Here is a 15,705-nt window from a genome sequence, read left to right on the forward strand (position 1 = left end):
GTGTGGCGATAAGCCACTTTTCGGCACTGATCACAAGTTTTTCAAACACGCTCAATTCTATAAGCCCCGATCAGCGTATCTTCTCCAAATCTAACCGCTAAGGCAATGAAGGGGTTAACCACCCGTGCCAGGCTAATTGTGGGTTAGGGTTTGGCTTATTGTGGGTAGTGGTGGCGGGTGAAGATGGTATTTAGTCCTTGGTGGGTGTTTAGGCCTTGTGGGGGGGGGGGGTAGCGGGTGGACTTTACCCCTTTATTACCTTAGCGGTTAATACAGCACCACTAAGGTAATGAACGGGTTAACCCCTCCCGCTACCCACCTGGTAGTCCTAAACACCCATCCTTGGGGCTAATACCCCCTTCAAATCACCACCGCTACCCACAATACAAAAAAATACACACACACACAACAACCCCACTACCCACCTCCTAGGCACCCAATAAACCATTACAATATCTAATAAGCACCAATACACAACCCACCCCCGGTGCCCCCACATAATGTAAAACCATGATTTATTTTTTTACACACACAATAAATACCCCAGGCCGGCAGGGGTCCCCGGTGGTACCGGCGGGTGTCCGCAGGTCCAACAGTGCACCCCGGGGGGTACCCACTGAAGCTGGAGGTGCTGAACACCTGAAAGAACATCAGGTCACCAAAAGCCTGTCCTGGTCTCCATCCCATTGCAAACAGGACAGCTCAGCTCTCCTGGACCCTCACAGGTACGCCACACCTTGTAACTAGAGCAGTATCTCTCCAGAGGGTGGGGGTACATGTGTTACAATTGGAGGCGTTGCTGAGATCAGGACAGGCTTGCAGGACCTGTGAGGGTCTAGGAGAGCTGAGCTGTCTGCGATCGGATGGAGACCAGGACAGGCTTTTGGTGACCTCCGATGTTCTTTCCGGTGTTCAGCGCCTCCAGCTTCAGTGGACTCCAGGGTTTCTGGAGGCAGTCCCCACTAAAGCATACTCTCCTACATCCCTGCCCACAGACTGGAATTCAGGCAAGGATATAAATGAACAAAGGAACTTTATTGCATCACTGCAGCAGGTGGTCTTACAGCGGCTTCAGGGGTCTCAGAGAATCCCAGTCTCTGGATGGTGCGCACTCTGCATTAGGGAGCCTCTGACCTTTCTGGCCCAGCCAGCCCATTAGGGGCTGAATGGCCTCTCACCCAGACCGGGAGGAGAGGTCACATACTTTCACTCCTTAGGAAGGGTGAAAGCAGACGCCCATCTTTTTGGTACTGCCTCCCTGAGGAACCAGAAGGGCGGGCTCAAAGTCTGTACCCTGATAGGCTGTACACAGACCATGAGTCACCACCTCCTCTGTCACTCAGAGAGTAACATGGTGAGGGTCAATTGCCCACAGGACTGCCTGTCACAGCCTAAACTGCCGAGGACTTATGTGACAGGGGGCAAAAGAGAGGCAGGGTGGACTAACCATGTTACACTTGTAAGATTTGGAATTTCGATTGAGTAAGATCGTTTCAAAGACAGTATTCTGACATAAAATGTTTTTTTATTTTTTATTTATGTGAATGTATAAAGTGCTTAATTTGTATATAGTGGCACAACTCTGTCTGGCTACTGAAAATTATTTTGTAAAAGTTGGTAAGATTTTAGCTGATCCACAAACAAAAGATTTGATATCCTGTTAACTCCCGTCTCTCTCTAGATACCAAAATGTTTTTGAGACTTCCCTGTGCGGAATGATTTAGTATCTAAAATAGGGGTCAGCGGGGACGGAGAGGAGGTAAGGCTGCATTTGTAGGCCAAGGCATCCCAAACCCTCATTACATCTGGTATTAATTAGGTGGGATCATTTAAACAGGCCAGACGCTTTCCATCCAGTAAAAGGTGTCCACATTGGTTGGCTCAGCAAGACTCCAATCAACTGGAACCCATAACTTACAGTATGCTTATCATTTGTATGGCAATCCTTCAAACTGGCAGTATGGTACAACCTAAAATCTCGGATACCTAGGCCTCCCACTTTCTTAGTGCGGTCAGAACTCTGTTATAGATTCTGGGCTGTTTTGAGACCTAATAAAATCTGTTCACATGAGTTTGTAGGATCTTAAAGGATTACAAAAATATGAGCTTCTAAAGTTTGTTTCGGGAAGAAATTCCTATCTCTTATTGCATTAAATGTGGATCTCATGTGGGTAATAGCATATCCTTAAAGGTGTTATAGTGTTGGTGTGTGTAACTGTCTGGGCCTGGGTTTTTCCATTAGGTAAGGATGTAATAACTTCCTCAATCTCTTCCAATTCCATAGGTCTGTCTAGATGTGTAATAGCTTGTCTACAGATTTTTTTTAATGCTGATCTTGTCGAGATATTGTTCAATTTGCGCATTGAGCGCTTGTGGATCTTGAGCATTATTATCTTGCAGATTATACAGTTTAGTATAAAGAGACTGAAATTCAGTTTGAATTGGTTTGAGGTCATGTGCAACTATGCCAGTATGGATTCTATGGTTTTGTATATACTGCATATTTTGTTTTTGTCTAAGTTTCCTTGCTAATAATTTATTGGTTTTACTGTATCTCTGTTTTCGTACAATTGATAAACATTTTTTGTGCCATTTTATAATCCAGCAGGGAGCTAAATTTGCATCTGAGGTTAACCAGTATTGTTTGTGTGTTTATCTAAATTATGTTTATGTTGTTTCTCTAATTTTTGCATCTGATCTATTAGTGCCGGCGACGTCGCCCGAAAACAAACGCATTGCCGCCGCGTGCGCTTGTTGTAAGCGCCACGGCGACAATGCGACGGAGTGACGTCATGTCGCGAAAACTGGTAGCCGGCAAAATTTGATTTTTCAAGGGCTGTCGCCTCCTGTTATGGCCCTTGAACCAATCAAATGCCCGGAAACCTGCGATGCTGCCGCCCAGCAAAATATAACTTTCGCCTGTGGCGACGTCACCCGTCGTGTTGCCGTCGCCATCGACGGCACTATAAGCGTGGCCTCAGGTTGGTAACCTCTGTATTAGGTCAGGTGGGCCACCACTGTAAATTAGGTCAGGCTGCCCACCCCTGAATTTGGTCATGCATCGAATTAATTCTTTGTTTCTGTGACCAATTGTATTAGTTTACCTCTAGTAACACATTTATGGGCTTGAAATATGCATGTCTGAGAGGGGGAGGGAGAGGGAGAGAATTCATTTTCAATAGTTGTACTCCTACTGTATAATATCCACTCTTATCATAAGGATACCAGTGAGGGGTTAAATAAACTCACATGTATGTGAGACCGCACTCGTTCAGCTTCTTCCACCTTTAGCCTAGTCCTCTTCGTCCCGCAGCTCCCAGACTCTCCAGTGATCAACCGGGATACATATGAAAAAACAAAAGGAGCGCAGAGAAGGCAGGGCGTTAGGGAGATTTCCACATGTATTAGTACACGATGAACATAAAAACTTACAATTCAGTACAGCCACATAAACGGTAAGGATCCCTCACACTTCTGACGTCAAAGCAGCGAGCTCCGCGTGATCCCCTCTACTTGACACAAACCGGATCACCACACGATTAGCAAACCGGAAGTGAACTCGGAACGTTCTTTCTGGTCAAGTGGGATATCTCGCTGGAGTATACAGCTTAGCTAGAGCTGCACTCCCAATAAAAAACGTTTTTGAAGAGGTTCCAATTCCGCATAAAGTCACACAATCTAATTGAAAATATAGAAATGGTGACCACTGTAGCAATCCTCTACACGTTTCGCGCTAATTAACGCTTCTTCAGGAGGTAATGGGCATGCGGGGATGCGTCCCTTATACTGTATATGGGTAAACATCCCCTCATTAGCCCTAATATTAAATACGTGTGCACATATTCAAAACAATTTACTCTGATAGTTACAAGGTGTTTCAAAAGAAATAACCCACACAGGACTACAACGATTACTCACATAACTTTGACAACATATAACAACCAAAATAAAAACATAACTCTTAAAAAGCCATAACTTTAACAAAAACAGGTTCATACTCAAAATCCTAAAACTTATTCAAATAAATACCTTAAAAATATTCTATATTCCTTAAAAACCAAGGTCGACACATCTCATCGACCGAGAACGCACTTATAGCCATCACTGCCAAATTGTGGTAACCTCCACCCCTGGGATGTCTGTCTGGGCCAGCCACGGCATCCAGACTTTTAGAAAATTGGCGCCAGTGTCGTTAACCAGACTTGTTAACTTCTCCAGCTGGCAAACGTACCACATTCTGGGGCCTATGCAGAGAGCAGCGCTATTTCAAAACTCGCCATTTTTTGGAGAAAATCGCGCAGAAAACAGCAGAAAATGGCGAGTTACGAAAAACGCGCCAATTTTTTTTTTCTATTTCTAAAACTCGCCTCGCGGCTGGCGAGAACCTCCATCTCGCCAGTTTTAAAAATATCCTTATGCAGAGAGGCGCGAACGGCATCTAGCGGCTGTTCGCGCCAATAAAATGGCGCGATTGTCTCCTTTTTGCCTCGCCAGGAAAAGTTGGCAAGAAGCTGCCGCTCGCGGCCATAGCAAAGGAAAAAAAAAGGCGCAAATTTTTTTTAACACATTTCTGCAGCGCGCATCTCGCCAATTTAAACTCGCCACACGCATTCATGTTAAACATAGCAGAATTCGCACATTTCTGCATATGGAGAATAAAACTCTCCAAAAAAGCTACTTTTTATTAAACTCGCCAATTTTAAAATTCGCTGCTCTCTGCATAGGCCCCTCTGTTCCTAATCTTGGAAATATATGGGATTTCAGGCTGTTTCAACAGTGCTGCGATCTCGCACCTCGTTGCCGTTGCAAAATGAGCAATCAATTTATTTCCAGCTTTGGAGAGACCTGGGAGCAGTCTATTTAGGAGGAACAACCTTGGATCTGGTGGAATTGTGAAGTCAAAAATCCTCTGAATCCAATTTCTAATCTTCTCCTAAAGTGGAGCAATCTGAGGATAAGACCACAGCATGTGCAAAAGGTCGGCCGATACTCCACACTGTCTAGGGCACAGCGGGGAGTATCCCGGCATGAACCTAGATAATTTCTGTGGGGTGATATACCACCTCATTAGGACTTTATATGCGTTCTCCTTCAATGTCGTGCAGATTGAACTCTTGACAGCCGCCGTCACTATAGCAGTCCATTTCTCGCCCTCCAGTACCTCCCCTAAATCTGCTTCCCATTTCTTCATGAATGATAATTTCTGCTGTTCTGTGGAGCCCGAACCGACCACTTCTCTATACATCTGCGATGTAAGTCCGCGTTTGTCACTTTCCCTTAGACAGAGCTTCTCGAATGTGGTCAAAGGGGGGTGGGGAGGGGAGTGTTTGTTGTAAAAGGCCCTGATCAGGAGGTATCTAAAAAATTATTGTTCAAATTACTTAATCTTTTTGTTGTCCTCCAGATATCTAAGTCTATTAAATCTGCCTATTTTCCAAATTAAAAAATGTCCCCACTAGTTATGCCCGGAGAAAAGTCTGGATTCCCCCATAAAGGGGACATCAGCGAATTTCTACTGGTTATGTTTAAATTTAGAAGCCTCCCAAACCGACAGCAAAGGTCATTGAGGACAGCACCGTGTTAGTCGATTTAAAGGCTATTTTAGGTAGCCACATTAAGTTGTTCAACTCCAATGAGGAGCAAACTGCACTCTCTAGGTCCACCCATCTTTTCAATGGTGGGTTTCTTTGCCATTGAGTAATTTGACATAATTGTGCTGCTTTATAGTAGGACAACAGGCAAGGTGCCGCCAGTCCCCCTGTCAAGGGGGTTCTTTTCCTAATGAACTTATTTAAGAGATTTCAGACTGAAGTTAGAGTATGTCCTTCAGTCTCAGTGGCACTGGTAATGTCTGGAATAGGTATAGAATATGGGGGAGGAGATTCATTTTAACTCTATGTATCCTACCTATCTAGGAGATCCTGTGGGATGTCCACTTTCTGAGATCCTCTATTAATAGGCAAATGATCTTGGGATAATTTGCACTATATATACACTCTTTGAATCTTTCGTTATGTGGACCCCTAAATACTTAATCTCTTTACTTTGCCATTTAAAATTGAAATTGATCGCTATTAATTTTTCCATTTCTTTTGGGAGGGTCACGTTTAGTGCCTCTGATTTGACCTTCTTAATCTTATATCCAGATAGTCTATTACATTTCCGTAACAAGTCGAACAGGTTCGGCAGAGACGTGAGGGGCTTGGATATAGTCAGGAGAATGTCGTCAGTGTACAAAACCACTTTGTGACATTGTGATTCCCGTTATCTTGGGATGGTTACGAATCTGGGCAGCTAACGGTTCTATGCATAGAGCGAATAATAGGGGCGATAGAGGACAACCCTGCCTCGTTCCGCTTTTAATTTTGATGGTGTTTGAAGGGAATCCCTGGTGGATTACCCTTGCGGTGGGGCCTAAATATAGTGACAAGATTGCTCACCGTAACCCCGAATCCAAAGGCTCCAAGCGTAGCTTTCAGGTATGGCCAGTCAATCCTGTCAAAAGCTTTTTCTGCATCTAGACTTATCATAACCTGTAACCCTTTTGTATTGGCTATATCTAAAAGATCAATGATTTGCCGGGTGTTATCCGCTGCTTGCCTATCTCTAATGAATCTGACTTGATCTGGATGTACTGTATGTAACTATGTGTGCATAACATTCCCTTCTCCAACCGAGCTCACTCCCAAATAATGCACAAACACATGATGTGTGCCCTATTTATAGTCTCTGCATTAAGGAAGCCCAGACATTTTAGAGAATTTAGTAATGTGGCAAAATTGCAATTCGCAAAGCACAGGCATTGGCTATTTGGCTAATGGCACATCGCTTGTAAACTCTGGTGGGACCCCAAAAAATTTTGGTAGGAGAAAATGCCAAATTTTGCATGGTTCACAACCTCCTGAGAATGTTGCAAACATTTTCATCTGTGACATCATTAGCAGGAGATGCAATAGAATGTAAGCAGCGCTCTGTATGAGTAACTGTACCAGCGTCTTAGTCTCCGTGGACACGGCACAGATTTTCTGCACTATTTAGTCATCACTGTTACTATGCCTCTAACGTTGTGATTTTTTCCCCATTAAAAAGATTAATACACTATATTGGACTCTCTCCTTGTCATGCTCTTATTATTTACAGGTCTATGTTTTCCTTTGAACGGCTAAATTTGTAATGGTTTATGCTACAATTAAACATGCATTTTATTGGTTAAGTTAATATCTTTATGTAAAACAAATGTGTTGTCTTGCATAACCATACAATAAAAGTGTCAGTAAACCCAAATATTCTTATGACCTTGTGTTATAAATGTACATATTAAAAATGATTTATGTAATAGTTTTTATGAAAACTGGTACACAATAAATATCTCATCATATGAAAAACCGTGTACATACAAAAAAAAAGATAGATGTTTAGGTGTGTTTTTTTTAATCTTGTGTCAGCATACATTTACATATAAAGGCGGTGTAAGGGAGTGAAGGAGTTAACTTGCTCCCTCTGTAAGGATATGGAAAGTACACACTGCGGTCAGGTTTCATGCCTGAGCAGCGTCAAAGGAATGGCAGGAAGTAACTGTTGTCAGGGTCCCTGTTCAAGTTTCTGTTCAGCAAGAGAGAAGGGTCACAGAGGATTGTCTGTGACCCTGTTGGGATTCACACTCAGCATCAACTGAGCTCCAGCCTGCAGAGACCCAGGTTTCTTGTTCACCAGAGTGATTTGCCAGGGAACAGTGGGGACCCCAAAGCCCTGCACCACAAAGAGGCCCGCGCAGAAACAGGGCAGGAGTGAACCCGAGAGATTTCCTGGGAGCAGCAGGACTGCAAGGCCTGTATCTGACGTTCGCCTGGAGAAACCGGAGATGCCGGACCAGCACATGCAGATAAAGACTTTTTATATTGTTAGGCAAAAAGAGGGGGGAAGGGGAACACAAAATGAATGTGTCCCCTAAAGAATCCACTAACTGCACTCCTACATAATATAAAATCTAACTTTTAATAAATTTACTTAAAACATATATTACCAAACGTTGTGTACTATGTATTAAAAATGAATTAAATGGACAATGTCGTACATCCCTGTCAATAAATGTGTGATTATGCAAACCCAAAATCAATATTCCTGGGGTTGGAAGGACAGAGGATGCTGTAAGTCAGGGTGTTAACCCCTCTGGAGCTAGTATGCAAACTGTAGGTAAACGTATCCTACACAGTGAGCCTTTGACTGGTCAAACAATCCAGCAATCCTGCTCAGATATATACCAGCAAGCACCTATAGTTGTATTAAATGCATATGCTTGGAAGGTGACGCTGACACAGGCTCAATCAATGGAGAATAACCCTCAACATAGTGAAGCTGGGACTCACAGTACCATTAACAGTGAGTTACCCAGCAGAGAGGCTCTAATTGTGCATATATCATATATTAAATGGAGCAGGAAGGCAGACTCACTGCCTGTTGTTATAATTATCCAGCTAATGCCGTCTGCATAAATAGAACCAGGAGACTTAAGAGCACTACAATAAAAACAGCTCCAAGTAGGAGACTGACACAACTGCGCGTCCAACGCGCGTTTCCCTCCAGCAAAGGAGCTTCTTCAGGGACAAATTTTACTGGGGGAGAGGGGACTGAGACCTTTTATACCCCAGCAGTACCTTGCATGCGCTGGGACTTAGATGCTATTGAGTGTCAACCTTTCAGCTGCGCATGCTAACGGACATAGAAGTATCCTGCTATACTTATATTACCTTCTTGCGCATGCGTGAGAAGGTAATATAAGTATAGCAGGATACTTCTATGTCCGTTAGCATGCGCAGCTGAAAGGTTGACACTCAATAGCATCTAAGTCCCAGCGCATGCCCGTTATATTGGTTGCGACATGGTAATTATTTTCTAAGTGTCGGCGCATGCGCACTATGATTAGGTAGGATTTCGCTTTGTTTTCCAACTCCCTGTACATGCGCAGTGCAGTCTCTACACGCCGATCATGCAGGTGAGTTGTAAAAGGCACAAAAACAATCGCATTAACACAATAAAACGACACTTTGCTATCTAAATGTGTAGTTATTCATTTTCATTGTTTATTATGGCCCTTTGTGTGATTTTGAGTTGCACTCAGGGATTTGACGCATTGCGCATGCGCAACAGCTGGTAACCATCAATCTTTAATCAAGGTACTGCTGGGGTATAAAAGGTCTCAGTCCCCTCTCCCCCAGTAAAATTTGTCCCTGAAGAAGCTCCTTTGCTGGAGGGAAACGCGCGTTGGACGCGCAGTTGTGTCAGTCTCCTACTTGGAGCTGTTTTTATTGTAGTGCTCTTAAGTCTCCTGGTTCTATTTATGCAGACGGCATTAGCTGGATAATTATAACAACAGGCAGTGAGTCTGCCTTCCTGCTCCATTTAATATATGATATATGCACAATTAGAGCCTCTCTGCTGGGTAACTCACTGTTAATGGTACTGTGAGTCCCAGCTTCACTATGTTGAGGGTTATTCTCCATTGATTGAGCCTGTGTCAGCGTCACCTTCCAAGCATATGCATTTAATACAACTATAGGTGCTTGCTGGTATATATCTGAGCAGGATTGCTGGATTTTTTGACCAGTCAAAGGCTCACTGTGTAGGATACGTTTACCTACAGTTTGCATACTAGCTCCAGAGGGGTTAACACCCTGACTTACAGCATCCTCTGTCCTTCCAACCCCAGGAATATTGATTTTGGGTTTGCATAATCACACATTTATTGACAGGGATGTACGACATTGTCCATTTAATTCATTTTTAATACATAGTACACAACGTTTGGTAATATATGTTTTAAGTAAATTTATTAAAAGTTAGATTTTATATTATGTAGGAGTGCAGTTAGTGGATTCTTTAGGGGACACATTCATTTTGTGTTCCCCTTCCCCCCTCTTTTTGCCTGATTCACTTGTCAGTTCACACTCTGCACCCACATCTACAATTACCACTATTATATACTTTATTACTTCACTCAACTAGTGTGGCCCTGTGATCACTCCCGAATCCTCTCCTTGTATTCTTTTTATATTGTTCCCTGATATTGTTTGATATGATTTGGACTGGTAACTGGGCTAGCCAGCCAGGTAGCTAGGGCCAGTTTGGTTTAGTAAGTCTCCCAAGATGGAGTAGACTTTCTTTTTATGCTTTGTGTTTTGCCTTAAAGGGACAGTGTGCAAAACGTTTTGTTGTATTTGTGTAGAAATAAACCACCAGATGGTTTGTACAGTCTAAAATGCATTCTGTGGACTCTTAACGGACCTAGTCTACAGGTCTGCTCCATCACAGATGTTATACTTGAAGACTTCGATCTTTGGTTTATGAGGATGAATAGGGAAAAAAATTAACACACTATTTATCCAACCCCTATATGTGTTGCAGATGAGAGCAAAATACTTCATCACATGTCCAAAAAGTACCAATTACTGCATTTATTGACTATACAAAACTAAATCAAACATGAATTCAAGAACATAATCACAATTTGAATAGATTTTAAAAGGTAAGAAGATTGTAAGCTCTTCAGATCAGAGACTCCTTTTCCTAGATGTTACTTTTATGTCTGAAGAACTTCTCCCCTTTGTGTTATTTATATTATTTGTTATTTATATGATTGTCATGTATATTACCTCTGTGAAGCGCTATGTACATTAATGGCGCTATTTAAATAAAGACATACATAAATACAACTGCATACAAAGTTTAGCTTACCATTTGCATAATTGATTTAAAATGTAAAAAAATGTATCTTGTCAATTAACACATCCGCAAAACAAGTCATACTATTAGCTAAGTGTTTACCAGAATTTAAGATCTTACAAAATACATTACCTGTACAAATACTGTAAATTCAACACGAAATATTCAACAACCAAAAAAATCTTTAATGTTCAACACTTATTGACATTGCATGGTACTTGTTTCCGAATATTGCAACTGAAAAATATAATTTTCAATATCACTTCTTTAGTATTGTAAAATATACCTGAACATATTAAAATTATACGCGAAATTTACATCCACTTCACATTACCCCTAAATTTAGCAATTATTGACATGTTATATTGATTTCTTTAAATGATTGTATTTAAACATGAATATTATGATTACAGTGTTATAAGGACTAAGCTTAGCAACTGCATAATTACATACAAAACTTGATCCTGTACAGTTATATAAAACAACACAATACATGTAAAAGAAGAGATAATGTAACAAAGTAAGATACTCTGTATAAATGCAAAGGTGCAAAGGCCACAATCACAATTGAAAAAGGGAGCTGAAGTCGAGCTGCTGTCTTCAGCCATTTACTGAAAGAAAAAAATAACAATTTAACACTGACTGGATTTATTGTAATTAAAGACATTTAACTAAAACCTCTTAAATAGTGTTAGACATAGCAGTGACAACCTTTTTGTTTTGAAATGAACACTGTAAAATAAACATTGAAAATATGTCAGAAGAATACAATTATTACATATTTAGAGAAGTCCCTCACTACAATAACTAAATGGATTAACATCACATTAATATATGACCATATAGCTAAGAATTTAACACAAAATAATTCAGATGTCTCATAACTTAATGGTCATTGTTAGGCTGTAGGATAGTTGCATTAAAGTTGGTTGTTTGGAGCCACTTGTGAATTTGTGGAGAATCATTGTGTTTAAAGTTTTAGTAATATAATCAATACCACTACATTTGTAGTAGGAGGCAATAAGTTAGATCTCTTGAAAGAAAACAAATGTATTTTTTAAAAGTAACAATTTGGGTTACAAAACATTTCATGAACTTTCCTCACATGCTATTCGATTAAAACATTTTTTTAAAAACACAATTTAATAATAACGTAATTATTTTTCAAAGAGATCTAATGAAAGGAGCCGCCTCTTTAATTAGTCCTTTTTTTTTTGCAGAGGGGTAACAAGGAGTCCCTCTGAGCCAAACGCCACTCTCTGACCCATTCGGTTCACAAGATGCTTAAACTACTGGTAAAGTTAACAGGTTTAAATCTCCCATAGGGAGATCACCAAATCTTGAGCCAATAGGAAGCTGCATCATCATTGGTTGTGGCTTCCTACTGGATGGCCATTTAAAATCGCCTTTTAAAAACCAGGAAGTAAAATGGGCACATTTACAAATAAGTATCTGGGAGATCTCCAAGCTGCAAATATTGCAGATCAGCTCTGTGGAGGACCTCTCGTTTCCAATCCTTTATTTAAAAAAATGGAGGTTAGTTATGGTGGATTGCTCCTTTAAGGATACGTCTATTATTAACAATATTACTGAACCTCTATGATATATATTATATATATTTTAATATTCGTTACAATGTGGTTAATATATATTACAAAATATATGTCCTTAGAAAAAGGTCTTAACTTTCATTTCAGCCACATTGTAAATGACTGGATTCCACATTAGTGTAAGGTAGCCCTGGACCCTATGAGGTCATCAAAGACCAGCAAACATGAGTAGCAAAAAAGTTTAATAAGAAAAGCAGACGAAGAAAGGATAGAACAAAGGGATACATTTTCCCATTATTTTCAGTTTGGTCCAACTTTGGATAAGTGGTCTAAACTTTATAACACAATTGCATTACTAATTAAAAGGCCTTAATACTTTCTAACAGACACAGGAAAAATACTTACCTGTTTCAAAAATAAATATGATTAATAATTGTCAATATTAATAAAAAATAATTAATGACAGAATCATACAACAGGTATAAGATGTACAGTGGCGGATTTCCCATTAGGCCGCTTTGGGGCAGCAAGTTTTCTGGGGGGTTTTCCCCTCACATATAGAGGCCCGCTCTCTTCCCCAGGGTGGGGCCTCTGTAAAGGTCTGTTATGTCTCCTTCCTGCCACCCTCCTCCTTCTGTAGCATCGTGGTGTCAAATGACGCTGCAACGTCATATGCCGACGCGTTGTCATGGAAACACATTGTCACGTGACATTACGGCGTCATTTGATGCCACGACACTGCAGAAGGAGGAGGGCGGCGCTGCAGGAGGCGGTGGCCCGGGTGGCAAAAAGGAAAGTGCCTATGGGTGGCAAAATTTGAAATCCGCCACTGAAGATGTATGTGAACAAAATACAAGAGAAGAGCACCTGCTTTAAAATTTTTTTACTCAAGTGAAAAAATAAAGATGGTTGATTAAAATATAGCTTTTATTTGCCTACAATGAAAACGTATAATCTCGTGTAAATAATAATAAAATATCATGTCTATGAGTTTTCTAAAATGGGGGACCTGTGTGTATTAATGGAGAAGTATTACTTGCAGTGAAATGGCCAACTGTTTGTAATTATCTAGTGCTTGGTTTAATTAGTTACTTTTTAGTGCAGACCTGAACATAGATTTAGTTTGTCACACACATGCAATGAACAAAGGAATAAAGAAAAACGGAGCACATGCAACCTGTGAATATGACACTAAATAATGTAGTTAGTATATCTTCTGACTGTATTGGATACATTCAAATAAGGTACATTACACTCAACATGAATGATAAATTGATTAGGATGTAGTTTGGTCAGTGTGATGGTGTTTTCCTTGTCTAATGGCTATATAGTAAAAGCATATCTATAGATCAGAGATTCCCCCCTGGAGTTCCGTGGAGCAGTCCCTGTGGTTCCATCTAGCTGCCCGCACTTACTGTGCGGCCCGCGACGGCTTTCCTGGCTCTCCCCCCCAGAGCCCGCACTCAGGACTACAGCAGGGTAGGATCTCGCTCTAGCAGTGCGGCACTTCCGGTGCCTGCGGCTAGCTAGAGCGAGCACGTGCGTGCAGTCCTGCCTGTTCTGATTATCTGCTGCCAGCTCGCCACTGCCTCCTGCACGCCACTGCCTCCGGAGGTAGGTAGGAGGGAGATGTGAGATACAGTAGACGGGAGTGATGTGAGATGCAGGGGGGGTGTATATGACGATGATGAGGGGTGCTGGGGGAGATATGAGGATGATTGTGGCGGTGAAGGGGTTAACCAGGCCAATAATAAAGGCATTATGCCCGGCTGGTTACCCCCAAACCTTGTTGGGGAATGAAGGGGTAAAATTATATGGTCACAACAATGCCATGCTTCCCCTATATATCAACTGTAATGTCCCCTGGAACATACTGTGAAAAGTGTCAGTTCTGCAGGTCAGGAACTTGCTGCAGTCCTATTAATGTATGATGTATGTGCAAAATGTGTTCGAGACACAAGGGGGAGCTCTTAGCGCTGTGCCAAGCGTTAATTGCGTAAGCGTGCCTGCGGTTAGCGGCTACGTTGAAGCTCTATATCACTTCCTAGACCGCACACCGCTCACGGAAAGACTGAGCCACAAACTCAAGTGGTTATGTGGATTGCGGTCTAACTGGTGCCTAAGCGCAACAATGTATCCGGCACTCTTGTTATCCACTTAAGTTAATTGGTGAAGTGCGTCTGCAGTTACCGATCAGAGCCAGCAATGATACCCGGCTTGTTACCCAGAACGATTATAGGTCAAACCGCAGACCACATCACAGAGCCGATTCAATTAATTGGCTAACATGGGTTAGGAAGGAGCTAGCACTCTAATTTTTGGAATGCAGATAGTTGAGAATGTAACATACACATACATGTTGTTTTTGTAACACCCACACATACAGAGACCATATATAAAAATAAAATGTGTTTCAGCTATGTTATAAAATGCAGAAGCAGGAACCCTTGCCGTCAGCCCGGCAATGAATCCATTAACATGTCAATATGTTAAGGGTGGATGAGCTGAGGGATTTTTCATCTCCGTACTTCAAAGGGCACCCTGCTGAGTTTGTGCCCCAGTGTCTAGAGAAGTCCGGAGTTGAAAAGCCTCAGAGACCCTAGGTGTTAGGGCGGACGGAATATTGCAAAGTACCAGGTAGTGGTGCGAAGTATGGGCTATCAACACTTGGTAGCCAAACCCCAGACTTACTGTCGCCAGGTAAGGGGTTGGGCCCGGTATGCTAAGCAGCTTAGATGCCAAGTTGGCGCATGCTCTTAGCAAACCGGGAAGCGACTTCTGCCCGTTTTGTGAGCTACTGGCAAGTCTGGGATAAGTGGGAAAAGTTGTTCCCACGAGAGGATTGGCTGGGTAGGTTAGAGATCGGACCCTTAACCCTATAAAAATGCCTGCAGCCCAGTCCTAGTTAGATTAATCCGAGATTCACCAAGATCCGTCCAAGTTACAGCGTTAGCGGTTCCGGAGTGTGAGGGGTTAATTACATCGTAACCAAGGATCGCGCCCCTCTTCCATAATTCGTTTGAGCTAAGGATTCCCGAACTAATCCTGTAAGGACTTAACGAAAAGATTTCCTCCGGCGGAGATACAGGGGTGGCAACTTGCGCCCCTAGCCAAGGATTGTCGCACGGCTCAAATCGCGCACCCACTCGCATGCATGCCGGGGTGCCCAATCCTTGCTAGCCTTTGTAAAGGCTTAGGGTTACTTGTGTAGTCTGCAAGGGATTCATGGACCATTTTTAGGCTCACTTGAGCCCTCACAAAGGACTGTGATCAAGTTATTTTTCATGAGTACTTTTGCCCTTTTTATGTATGTTTCTCTGAGTGTTTGATTTATGCTGTTTTTGTGTTATACTGCCTCATAAAAAAAAACAAAGATTACTATGTGCTCCTGAGTCTGGCTAGTTGTAACCAGTGTCTCGTGCAGCACCAAGAGACT

At 41.9% G+C, this 15,705-nt stretch overlaps 2 protein-coding genes across 6 annotated transcripts in view; both read right to left on the reverse strand.

Annotated features, from left to right (window-relative positions):
• The window catches only part of LOC142499186 (V-type proton ATPase catalytic subunit A-like), a 39,754-nt gene extending 36,369 nt beyond the window's left edge, over positions 1-3,385 (reverse strand). The window contains exon 1 of the mRNA XM_075608200.1: positions 3,250-3,385. The gene's annotated coding sequence lies outside the window, so the exon portion shown is untranslated. The remainder of the gene's footprint in view (positions 1-3,249) is intronic.
• Positions 3,386-3,589: 204 nt separating this feature from the next.
• PGAP1 (post-GPI attachment to proteins inositol deacylase 1) overlaps positions 3,590-15,705 on the reverse strand; it is a 128,718-nt gene continuing 116,602 nt past the window's right edge. For 3 of the 5 annotated variants that reach the window (XM_075608195.1, XM_075608196.1, XM_075608198.1), the window contains one exon: positions 10,963-11,330. In XM_075608195.1, coding sequence (XP_075464310.1) covers positions 11,192-11,330 — 139 coding nt within the window. In that variant the 3' untranslated portion in view covers positions 10,963-11,191. The other 2 variants (XR_012802627.1, XM_075608197.1) reach the window with 2 other exon arrangements.

Source organism: Ascaphus truei, chromosome 7 (genome assembly GCF_040206685.1).
Source record: "Ascaphus truei isolate aAscTru1 chromosome 7, aAscTru1.hap1, whole genome shotgun sequence".
Taxonomy (NCBI): Eukaryota; Metazoa; Chordata; class Amphibia; order Anura; family Ascaphidae; genus Ascaphus; species Ascaphus truei.